This window comes from Notothenia rossii (genome assembly GCF_949606895.1).
Source record: "Notothenia rossii genome assembly, chromosome: 4".
Taxonomy (NCBI): domain Eukaryota; kingdom Metazoa; phylum Chordata; class Actinopteri; order Perciformes; family Nototheniidae; genus Notothenia; species Notothenia rossii.
The window spans coordinates 3,041,958-3,054,980 of NC_136902.1; the positions used below are offsets into that span (position 1 = coordinate 3,041,958).

At 43.1% G+C, this 13,023-nt stretch overlaps 1 protein-coding gene across 1 annotated transcript in view; it reads left to right on the forward strand.

The window, feature by feature from the left end:
- Positions 1-658: 658 nt before the first annotated feature.
- LOC307037687 (inactive dipeptidyl peptidase 10) overlaps positions 659-13,023 on the forward strand; it is a 44,272-nt gene continuing 31,907 nt past the window's right edge. Inside the window, exon 1 of the mRNA XM_079678744.1 lies at positions 659-846. Within this exon, the coding sequence (XP_079534870.1) occupies positions 808-846 (39 nt within the window). The 5' untranslated portion in view covers positions 659-807. The remainder of the gene's footprint in view (positions 847-13,023) is intronic.

The window sequence follows — 13,023 nt, forward strand, 5'->3', positions numbered from 1 at the left end:
TTGAGTATCTATGTGGAAAAATAACGGCTGCATGCATTTTAGCAGACACTGTTTGTATTCTGCAGCTGTGAGGTAATGTCCTGCACCTGTAGCACTACACCTGTCTGTTTATAACCCCCAACCATCAGTCAGACAGGTAAAGTAAGGCAGGTTATATAACTCCGCAAAGCAAGCACCGATTCCCTAAAACAAATACTACTAATACTACTTAACCGATAAAAACACATCATTCACTGTTAAATTGACAACAAAAAAAAGTACTGGTTAAGGGCCAAAAAAGGGACATTTGTCGGATCGGATGCATGATGCGATTTGTAGTTTTGGCTGTGAAAAAGTTCTCAGTGTAAGATTTACATTATGTTAGCCTATGATTTTGTACTTCCCTTCATTTTGCTTTAAATGCATCACAAGGGCACCTTAGCTGCTTGGCAATAACCCTTATTGTAACTCTAGGTATGATGATGGTGTTGTAAATAGGATATTATTGTATTTAAATATAATGTATTGTACATATTTATTCCAGCACGTAAAATGAGGGTGTCAAACTACTTCAAATTGTTTATTCATAGTTACTCTGCAGCTGTAGTCCTCTCTTCATGATTAATTTGAGAGCCAATCAATAGCCGATAAACACACACACACACACACGCACACACACGCACACGCACACTCAGGGCGAGAGAGAGGAGCCTGCACTCGGAGCTCCGCAGCCTCACTCAGCTCTGCTCGCCGGGTGTGAAGCGTCTCAGGCGGTCAGGATCAGGACCAGCACCGGAATCACGATCTGGAGCTCGTTGCGGAATTACAATGATTGCCACAACTCAACAGAACATGACCACGGAACTGGTATGTGTGTGTGTTTTATTCTGTCATCCTCACTTTCCTTTCAATGCAGTGTGTGTGTGTGTGTGTGTGTGTGTGTGTGTGTGTGTGTGTGTGTGTGTGTGTGTGTGTGTGTGTGTGTGTGTGTGTGTGTGTGTGTGTGTGTGTGTGTGTATGCATGCATGCAGTGGGGACTTCCTCATGCTCGATCCGATGATTATCGATTTGCATTCAGAGTTCTCCGTCAATATGGATCTCCAGCTGCAAGTCTGCTCACTGCGGTGCTGTGTGACCATTCTCTCTTACTCGTTATGGTCCTTGTGTCCCGTGCAGACTTTAACAGCACGATCTCTGCATCAGTACCGGGTTTCTCTCCGCTGTGTAATCAGATGTTGTGTCCACGCAGATAAGCGTCCCTCCAGCTGCTCAGTGGCATGCAGGCTGCATGATTGATCATCTGCAGGTGCATGGACAAAGGGAATAAATCATGTATTTGTTGCTCACTATTAACTCAATACTGATTAAAATGCACATAAATTATGATTTAATGCACCACCTTTTCTGTTTTATGTTCTGCTTATGTCAGAAGCAACATGTGCAACTTCTTTAATTCACTCCAAGGTGATAAATGGTTGCATTAGTTTAAAAACCATTATGCAAAGCTATTATTCTTTTTTGATAGACTTTCCCTTTTCACCTGCTCCACATTAACATCTTAATCTGTTTCTCTGATGTGCAACACTTTGCCCCTTTTCCAAATGAACTATAGTGTAATTACAGACCTCATCAAACTGCCGTTCCTCCTGAGAAAGAGTTTAAATCATGATTACTGCAGCATGCTGATGGAGGAAGTGTCTAAGTGAGTGCATGAGCAGCCTAATGGCGTTTAATTGGTTGGCATCTTGAGCGTAGCTTGACATTCAGTGAGACATTAACCTTTGGTTTGTTTCACTCACATGTTGGTGTGATGAAGCGTCTGGTTGGTAATCCTGCAGTATCACTGTCTCCTTCAGAGGGCCCACAGGGCTTAGAGACCCTCCATTACACACAAACCCCTCGTGGGCTGCACTCAGAAACTAATGAAGCAGACCAGTGTCATGTTGGTGGGAAGATGCAACGATATGAGGGTTCTGTGGGCTGCTGTTGGTGTCATATTGGTAAAAAATAGCATTACAATAAAATGAACATTTCCCACCGCACAGGCTGATTATTTACTTCAACACATCACCCGGTGAGAAATGGGAACATATTTGATGATATTTAACTCCACCAGCAGAGAGACTTGGTTGCGACAAAGTGGAAAGGAATTTGTGAATAAGTTGGGAAATATGGCCTCGTCTGAACATCAAATACTGTGCCTATGTGTCCCAATATCAGACACACCTAATAAAGTATAAGCAGCAAAGATAAATAAAGGATTCCTAATCGTATTTGCCTCCACTGGGACATGTCTCCATGCTTTCATGTTCACAAAGCTCTTTATTTTTCTCATACTGCCTGTGCTGCAGCACCTCTTTTCACCCTCTGTCTGAAACCAGAGCCCAGTCTGCTCTGATTGGTTATCTGGTCGGCTCTGTTGTGATTGGTCAACCTGCTTAGAGATGTCCCGCCCCTTAGCCTATCACGTAAAATGTGTTCGAGCGCTAGCCAATAGGAGCGCATGTGTTACATAGTGATGTCACTTTGTTCCAGAAGTTAGGATTGTAGCCTTTGCAGACCATTGACATGCACTAAAACGTATAGAGCACACCTCATAAATCACAACAGGGCCTCTTTAACGCCACCACAGGAGACACTTGATTGCAGTTAGGGTGGAAAGAAATATGTGCCTAAAATATCAGCATATTGTATTCGTCCTATGTTGCGCATCCCTATGTGTCACAACATCGGACAGAAGCAAAGATAAAGAAAGGAATATTAATCATATTTTAATGAGAATAAAAAATGCTTTGTTTTTGCTTCTCTTAATCCCCAAAATGTGGGCAATACAAATCACTTTATCCTTGTTTCCAAGCAGTATTTAGCGTTCCTCCCGCTTGCTGATGGTGTGCCAGTTTGACACAGTGGGCTCTTATTATTTGGAGTGTTTCTGCAGAGTGAGAAATGACACTCTGAGCCTCTCATCTCAGCAGCTCTCCCACGGGTTCCTCTGCGTTTCCTACGGCAACTTGTGAGAGGCTGTCCGTGCTGAGGGACCGCTTTTGTCCGGTCATCTCCTAATGCATGATGGGAAAGAATGAGACAGTCCTGCAGCTCTGGAGGCTAAAGCGACCGGTCTTTTATTTCACAAAGAGTCGTGCTGCATTGTGTGGCTTTAAGCCTCCAGGGCAGAACATGAGCCCAATTTGTCCCCGCTGGTGTCTTCACCACCTACTGCTTTTTGTTTTTAAACATGTAATGGTGGCACAGTAAGTCCTCTGGATGTGATGATATGAATCGATCCTGAGCTGAATCAAAACGACACCACATTGCTTTCCCTTTATCACGGCCCCCCTTAAAGGTCCCATGTCATGGCCATTTCCACTGATCCTAATTCCATTGTTGAGGTCTACTAGAATAGATTTATATTGTTCAATGTTCCAAACTCACGTTGGTTTCTCAAACAGCATCTCTGTAAACTACGTGTATTCACTGCATTCCACTCTTTGCCTTTAACGGCTCGTTGTAGCTCCAGCCCCCACCCTCCCTGTGAGCACAGTGTGCTCTGATTGGTCGAGACGTTGTGAATCGCGCTGAGCTCCGTGGAGGTGTGGTTTCCTTGTTTAGCGACAGCGAAACACAGCCAAACTCATCCTGAGCACACACAAAGTCACAGCCGAAGTAAAAACAATAAGTGTGGCTTGATATTGAGTAAGAGAAAGGTTGATAAACGCTGTGAGAATGGGTCTGCAGAGAGAATGGGTCTGTAGAGAGAATGGGTCTGTAGAGAGAATGGGTCTGCAGAGAGAATGGGTCTGCAGAGAGAATGGGTCTGCAGAGAGAATGGGTCTGCAGAGAGAATGGGTCTGCAGAGAGAATGGGTCTGCAGAGAGAATGGGTCTGCAGAGAGAATGGGTCTGCAGAGAGAATTTCGCCGCGATCCCAACTGTCCGTTATCAGCCTGCAGCCAGGGAGGAGAGATCAGCAGAGCTGCTCGCACTGAGTGTGTGTGTGAGGAAGTCCGTGGATTGGTCAATTTGGACCAATCAGTGGGGGCTTAACGTAACGGCTCCACGGATTGGTCCATTTGGTTCCGGGTAACGCATGACACCATTGCTCGCTTCGAATGTTGAGGAAAGTTCAACTTTTCAAGCGTTGTCGGAAGCGCCAGCCAATCAAATCATATGCCAGTACAAGCACTAGCCAATCAAACCGCGTCCTTGTGTGTCCGGGGCGGGAGATTAATGTGATTGGTTGTTGGTCGCACGCCAGACACGCCCACCGGCAAGCTTCAACGCGACGCTGCCGTGTGCTGCAATAACTGCCGAATTTTATTCAATATTTTATTCCATTCTATTTCTATGTAACTTCTGCTATATTTTACTATATTTTTTATTATTTTAAATATTTTTTAATGTTATTATAGTTTTCTATCTGTGTTTTTAAATTTTTGTTTTACTTTTATGTATGCACCACGACATCAAGTCAAATTCCTCGTACGTGTCAACCCACCTGGTGATAAGCCTGATTCTGAATCTGATGATGACCTTGATTTGGAAGCAGGCACGGCAGGTATCGACAGAGTAATAATACGTGCGTGGGTTACTTGTTAATCTCAATCTTCCCCCGGTGAGCAATCAGAGCTTATGTCATTGAAACACAGAGCGTGGGGGTTACAGTGAGGCCTGCCAATACATCTAACCCTTCTTTATGGAGCTGGTTACTTCTTTGATGCATCTGCCAATGTCATGTAAGTAATAAACATCAGGGCCGGTGTGAAAGGAGCTTTATGAGGACGCAGATCAGCAGCAGCCCTCTGCATGAGATTACTGCTGGATCCCGCTCAGAGGCGCAGGAGACGGAGATGCGCACGTCTCCAGAGCCTCATTTAGGAACTCCTCGCACCGCCTGGATCCTGCACAGCCTGGTTATGTTGCACCCTGCGTAGATCTAGTAATTGTCTTTTAAGTGCACCTCTTTTTTGTAACTGTGTGAGTGTGTGTGCATATCAATCAATGCAGTTGGAATTGTTTGGCTTTGTGTGCAGAGCTGTGAGAAAAACAAGATATTTGGGATGTTTGTGCAGCTATATGAATGCTTTGAGTTTAGTGAGGCGTGAGGAGGGGTTAAAGAAGTGGGGATAGGTTTGGGTGCTGCACATGGAGGTGTAGAACCGCTAAGATGAGGCAATTATTATGATAATCGATTCATGGTTAAAGTAGCTTTTCATGCAGAAAGTGCAGTGTTTTTTTTGCATCAATTGTATTGAAACTTTTCCGACTGATATTGAAAATGTAATATGTTGCACATAGAGATGTCCCGATCCGATCACGTGATCGGGGATCGGAACCGATCACGTGATTTTCAACAGATCGGAATCGGGAGAAAAAAAATCGGGTATCGGGATTTAAAAAAAAAAAAAAAAATTTATAAATACTTTTTTTAAAATTTTGTATTCAATGTTACAAAACAAAAATGACCATGTTCAAGTCTTAAAGTCATCCTGAGGCCTTAGTTTTGGTTTCAAATTACACAACATCATGTATGTGTTGCTTCTTTGGGGCTTGTTTTCATAGACCTGCTTATTTCTCTCAAATCTGGCAACAGAGTGGGCGCAGTGTCTAATTGTAGCAGTAAGCTAACGAGTACTGATAAGCTTTATTTTGTTTTGATCCAATGCTGCACAACTGAACTGATCCAATGCTGCTGTGAAAGAAAGAAGCTATATCCATGTTGGATAGAATATCCAATTTAAATAAAAAAATAACCTTAAGGGACAACTTGAATGCTTTTTTTCTTTTTTTTCTCTTAATGCATTGCATAAAGATCGGATCGGGAAAAATCGGTATCGGCAAATTGTCAAAATCAAATGATCGGAATCGGATCGGGAGCAAAAAAAGGTGATCGGGACATCCCTAATATTAGATCTAAAGACTGTATTGTATTGACAAATGCATAAACATATAAACGTTGTCATTTATTTTTAATGATATTTTGACTTATTTTGACTCCAAATATTGTACGCCCTGCAAAATGGGTATTGCATGAGTCCAAACTCATTACATTAAAACAACGCTTTTTATCAGAACTGTTATATATTGGCAATTATGTTGAGGACAATTCATATTTGGACTCCTTTGTTTACTTCCTGAACATAGTGACATCACTATGGAACACTCTATATATTGATAAACACCTGAACATCAGCAGGATAGGGACTGTAATTATTTTTTTTATATTATTTTTAAAGTATTCTGCTTAATTGTTGGGCCATAGTTTTCAGTCTCAAATATGTTTTCTTAAGTTTTGAATATAACATATTAAGGTGAGATCTTTGTGTTTTGGAGAGATCACACGTTTAAAGCCATCACGTTGGACTTTAAAACCTGCAGGATATCAAAGTTATCTGCAGCCTGTGGAGGTGCCACAAACATTGCTTTCCACTTCCTGAAACTCTCCTCTCCGGCTGTTCTCCCACGATTCATTGTTTCTCTCTGGACTTTGTACAACTGTACTTCCCATCGATTCTCTCATTTGCTTGAGTGAAAATCCCCGAGCGCCATTTGCAAACAGGACTCTCTCTCCTCTAATGCAGTTCTGCTTGGTTTGCCAAAATGAAAAAAAGAAATCCTCCCCGGGGGTTGCTGCAGGAGAGATCTCCGTTAACATGAAAGCCTCTGATTTGCATCCTCGCACCCTTTGGTGTTTGACGGACGCTTCATCCTCCGGCTCCTGAGGGACTTCACAAAGCAGAGGGAAATAGATGTCTCACTTAGAGAGGACGGTGTGTTTCTGATCCGGCTCAGCAGAAACACGTCAGAGACAGATGTGCACGTCCATCAGGCTGCTGACGAAGAAGAAGCGTCCTGTAGTTACAGAAAGCAGAACGATTTGAAAGGTCTCCTGTTGTACTGTCTCTCATCAATATATCAAAGGACACATGTTGATGAAGAAGAGACATGGAGAAGAGGGGACACATGTTGATGTAGAAGAGACATGAAGAAGAGGGGACACATGTTGATGTAGAAGAGACATGAAGAAGAGGGGACACATGTTGATGTAGAAGAGACATGAAGAAGAGGGAACACATGTTGATGTAGAAGAGACATGGAGAAGAGGGGACACATGTTGATGTAGAAGAGACATGGAGAAGAGGGGACACATGTTGATGTAGAAGAGACATGAAGAAGAGGGGACACATGTTGATGTAGAAGAGACATGAAGAAGAGGGGACACATGTTGATGTAGAAGAGACATGGAGAAGAGGGGACACATGTTGATGTAGAAGAGACATGAAGAAGAGGGGACACATGTTGATGTAGAAGAGACATGGAGAAGAGGGGACACATGTTGATGTAGAAGAGACATGAAGAAGAGGGGACACATGCTGATGTAGAAGAGACATGAAGAAGAGGGGACACATGTTGATGTAGAAGAGACATGAAGAAGAGGGGACACATGTTGATGTAGAAGAGACATGAAGAAGAGGGGACACATGTTGATGTAGAAGAGACATGAAGAAGAGGGAACACATGTTGATGTAGAAGAGACATGGAGAAGAGGGGACACATGTTGATGTAGAAGAGACATGGAGAAGAGGGGACACATGTTGATGTAGAAGAGACATGAAGAAGAGGGGACACATGTTGATGTAGAAGAGACATGAAGAAGAGGGGACACATGTTGATGTAGAAGAGACATGGAGAAGAGGGGACACATGTTGATGTAGAAGAGACATGAAGAAGAGGGGACACATGTCATGTTGATGTAGAAGAGACATGAGGAAGAGGGGACACATGTTGATGTAGAAGAGACATGGAGAAGAGGGGACACTTGGTGATGTAGAAGAGACATGAAGAAGAGGGGACACTTGGTGATGTAGAAGAGACATGAAGAAGAGGGGACACATGGTGATGAATAAAGAGACATGAAGAAGAGGGGACACATGGTGATGAATAAAGAGACATGAAGAAGAGGGGACACATGGTGATTAATAAAGAGACATGAAGAAGAGGGGACACATGTTGATGTAGAAGAGACATGAAGAAGAGGGGACACATGTTGATGAAGAAGAGACATGGAGAAGAGGGGACACATGTTGATGTAGAAGAGACATGAAGAAGAGGGGACACATGTTGATGTAGAAGAGACATGGAGAAGAGGGGACACATGTTGATGTAGAAGAGACATGGAGAAGAGGGGACACATGTTGATGTAGAAGAGACATGAAGAAGAGGGGACACATGTTGATGTAGAAGAAACATGGAGAAGAGGGGACACATGTTGATGTAGAAGAGACATGAAGAAGAGGGGACACATGTTGATGTAGAAGAGACATGAGGAAGAGGGGACACATGTTGATGTAGAAGAGACATGAAGAAGAGGGGACACATGTTGATGTAGAAGAGACATGAAGAAGAGGGGACACATGTTGATTTAGAAGAGACATGAGGAAGAGGGGACACATGTTGATGTAGAAGAAACGTGAAGAAGAGGGGACACATGTTGATGTAGAAGAGACATGGAGAAGAGGGGACACATGTTGATGTAGAAGAGACATGGAGAAGAGGGGACACATGTTGATGTAGAAGAGACATGAAGAAGAGGGGACACATGTTGATGAAGAAGAGACATGAAGAAGAGGGGACACATGTTGATGTAGAAGAGACATGAAGAAGAGGGGACACATGTTGACTTAGAAGAGACATGGAGAAGAGGGGACACATGTTGATGTAGAAGAGACATGGAGAAGAGGGGACACATGTTGATGTAGAAGAGACATGGAGAAGAGGGGACACATGTTGATGTAGAAGAGACATGAAGAAGAGGGGACACATGTTGATGTAGAAGAGACATGAAGAAGAGGGGACACATGTTGACTTAGAAGAGACATGGAGAAGAGGGGACACATGTTGATGTAGAAGAGACATGAAGAAGAGGGGACACATGTTGATGAAGAAGAGACATGAAGAAGAGGGGACACATGTTGATGTAGAAGAGACATGAAGAAGAGGGGACACATGTTGATGAAGAAGAGACATGAAGAAGAGGGGACACATGTTGATGTAGAAGAGACATGAAGAAGAGGGGACACATGTTGACTTAGAAGAGACATGGAGAAGAGGGGACACATGTTGATGTAGAAGAGACATGGAGAAGAGGGGACACATGTTGATGTAGAAGAGACATGGAGAAGAGGGGACACATGTTGATGAAGAAGAGACATGGAGAAGAGGGGACACATGTTGATGTAGAAGAGACATGGAGAAGAGGGGACACATGTTGATGTAGAAGAGACATGTAGAAGAAGGTCCAAGTAATCGTGTCACACTAACTCAAATACTTGACTCAATGTACATCATAACCCCCACTGCACTGTCCTTCTGAAATACAAGTCCTCTGAAATAAATAAATGTGTATTTAAATGTACATACATATTTATTGCCTCATTTATTTATTTCAGAATTTATTTCATAGGCATATTTATATATGTATTTATTTATTTAATTTTGGCTTAAATGGCATTCCATACTCGTGTTCCCCCCGCAGTTAGTTTAGCATTATATTCCCTCTGCTTTGCGATCAGACACCAGCAGCTTCTCTATTTACTTTGCGAGCGTGACACAATTCCTCATTGGCTCCGATAGTCGGATTAACGCGGTCTGTTGTGCGACCTTAATTGGAAGTTTGGCGTAATGTCCGGACTCTGGGGAGCGATAGGAGCCGAGCGTCGCGATCCGAGGAGGTCTCAGCTCTCACGGAGCAGAAAGTAATTAGATGGAGGACATGGAAATGAAAACAGTGTGAGATGGAGAGTCAGTCAGGCGGAGGGATTTCATTTAAAATATCTCTTTATGCCATGAGATCCTGGAGTCTCTATCTCTGCAGGTTTTATGATATGGAACCAGGTTACATATAGTGTGGGATGTTAAACACGTAACATGTCATTTTCCAAGGTCTCTGAATGAAAACAGTTTAAACGTTCTTTATTTGGTTTTGCAGCGTTGCATCATGGGAGGTGTAGTCTTCTGCTGGTGAGGATTCCTTCGGTGTTGATGGTTCTGTCAATGCATGAATATTAAAGCATTCTGCATAATGATTACTTCTACTTTTGGTACTTTAAATACATTTTGATGCTTATACATTTTATTTACTTCTTCAACCCCTTGAAAAACGTTTAGTCCCCGTTTCCATTAAAGACAGTGTTGGAGCCCCAATTAGGTTCAACTCTGTACTTTGCAACAAGGCATTAAATGCAAAAACTAATTTGTTCTTTATAACTTTGTTTGTTCTTGTCTCACAAGCTCCACCTCGAGCAACTACATTTATGAGGTCCTTGCTTATAAGTTACCGATGATTACTTTGACACTTTAAATACATGTCACTGATCAAACGTGGGCTTCTGTGGTAAAACAAGTGGCTCTAAACTTGTTAAATGTCAGTTTATGGCAGGCAGCTAACGTTTGACGACACCACCGGAGTCCAGAGGAAACTACAGCGGGACATTGGACAGAATGGGGGGTGATATTTAAAGAAAGACTTGGATATTCTCTGATTTTAAAAGTGGTAAATATGTGAGAGAGAGATATGTTTCCTTGACTTCACAAAACACTGTGTTTTTTCTCATTAATTTGTGATTTTAATCTCGTAAACTGTGAGTTTTTCATTAACATTTCTCCCCTCCCCAGACTCTGTGTTCTCTCTCCAATGGCCCTCTATACGCCCTCCAATTAATTCACATTTCTCTAAAACATTTGAACTAACTTGACTGAATATATATCATAATTCTACCAGTTTTGACTCATTTTAATGCAGACATTTGACCTTTTTGACCTCAAACTGAAAGTGCTGAGGATGCAGTATTGACTGAATCTCCTTCAGACTGCTGTAGGTTTCAGTATCTGATGGAAAGACGCTGGTGGTTCAGATGGTTTTTGCAGCCGAGTGAGATAACACAGTCCGATTGATAGATTTCTAGCCGTGAACATCAATCACCTGTGCCGAGAGTTCAATCACTATACTTAAAAGTTTTCCCTGCAGGCGCAACTGGTGGTGGTTTTAATTTAAAAAACGCAATGAAAGTGCAGCCGAGGAGATCTATTAAAGATGAGTGCGTGGCAGGAGTTCTGGCAACGCGTCGAGTTAAAGCGGACCTCGTTTGTCTTCCATTCATCTCGGGGAATAAAGTAAACCTTCCTTACAAGAAGAGGTGAAGAGACAGATTGAAGGCCTGCTTCCAGGATCTGAAATGATGCATTCAGGAACGTCTCTGCTCCTGCTGCATTGACCTTTCACTCTTCAGTTTGTTCGCCCTGATTCACTCTCCTGAAATTGGGTTTTTGAAACTGCGGTTATGTAAGTGCGTTCTGCCTTTTCAGCTTTTCAATTCACTGTGAGCCAGCGGCTGTGGGTCTGTTGGTAAAAGACAGATAATAGAGTATGCTTTTGGAGAGGAATGTTTAATACAACAGATTCAGGGACAGCTGGCTCACTGTTTGAGTGCGGAGGAGCAGCAATCTGTTGACCAGTGAGAGCCAAGATGGCTTTTTTCCGCTGCACACCTCGATGTTTGAAGAGAACGGCGGAGTTCATCCTTATGGAAGTTATTCAGTGGTGCATGAAGCCAAAGAAAGCGTAACTTCTGAGTATAAAAACAGGATCTTTACTGATCTCTTGCATCAATGGGGCTTCATTCCTCACATGATGCGCCTCCTCAAGACTTTCCTCATGTTATCAAACCCAGTTCCACCTATAGAGTGGTTCACGAATGAGTCCTAAAACCCTCAAATGAGTCAGCATTTAAACACTTCCTGTCCCCTGGTATAGAGGTCAATGGTTTTCTGAATGTGTTTCTGGTTGTCAGCCTGAAATGAGGTCTGTGGTTCACACAAACTGAAGAGATTTTTGCCCTACGACATAAAATATGTCGGTAAATATTCCATGGTGGATTCAAAAACGGCGGTTGCTAACAAGTGTCTAAATGAAACGACTAAACGTCATCACGCCCAACATTAGCCACCTTTAGCTTAGCGGTGGTGACGTGAAGTCATCTGACCGTGCTGTAGTTCCTTTATAGCCCAACATTAGCCGCCTTTAGCTTAGCGGTGGTGACGTGAAGTCATGTGACCGTGCTGTAGTTCCTTTAGAGCCCAACATTAGCTTCCTTTAGCTTAGAGGTGGTGACGTGAAGTCATGTGACCGTGCTGTAGTTCCTTTATAGCCCAACATTAGCCTCCTTTAGCTTAGCGGTGGTGACGTGAAGTCATGTGACCGTGCTGTAGTTCCTTTATAGCCCAACATTAGCCACCTTTAGCTTAGCGGTGGTAACGTGAAGTCATGTGACCGTGCTATAGTTCCTTTATAGCCCAACATTAGCCACCTTTAGCTTAGCGGTGGTGACGTAAAGTCATGTGACCGTGCTGTAGTTCCTTTATAGCCCAACATTAGCCTCCTTTAGCTTAGCGGTGGTGACGTGAAGTCATGTGACCGTGCTGTAGTTCCTTTATAGCCCAACATTAGCTGCCTTTAGCTTAGCGGTGGTGACGTGAAGTCATGTGACCGTGCTGTAGTTCCTTTATAGCCCAACATTAGCCACCTTTAGCTTAGCGGTGGTGACGTGAAGTCATGTGACCGTGCTGCAGTTCCTTTATAGCCCAACATTAGCCACCTTTAGCTTAGCGGTGGTGACGTGAAGTCATGTGACCGTGCTGTAGTTCCTTTATAGCCCAACATTAGCCACCTTTAGCTTAGCGGTGGTGACGTGAAGTCATGTGACCGCGCTGTAGTTCTTTTATAGCTCCATCAGTCACCAGATCTCACACAGAACGACTCACAGAAACCTCTCCCTCCTGAAGCGTTGTCTATAATTTATTGTGTAGTTTTACAGCCTCATCTACTTCTCCTCATCTTTATCGCCTTTTTAACAACTTCCTCCAGAGCTGCTGAATAAATCCTCTTCCGCTCGCAGAGGAATAGGAAGCAGCTTTCTCAACAAACAAAAAAACACTCTAAAATAATGTAATGCACCGGTCCTCTCCAGAGGTGGAGGAAGTCTACTCTGCA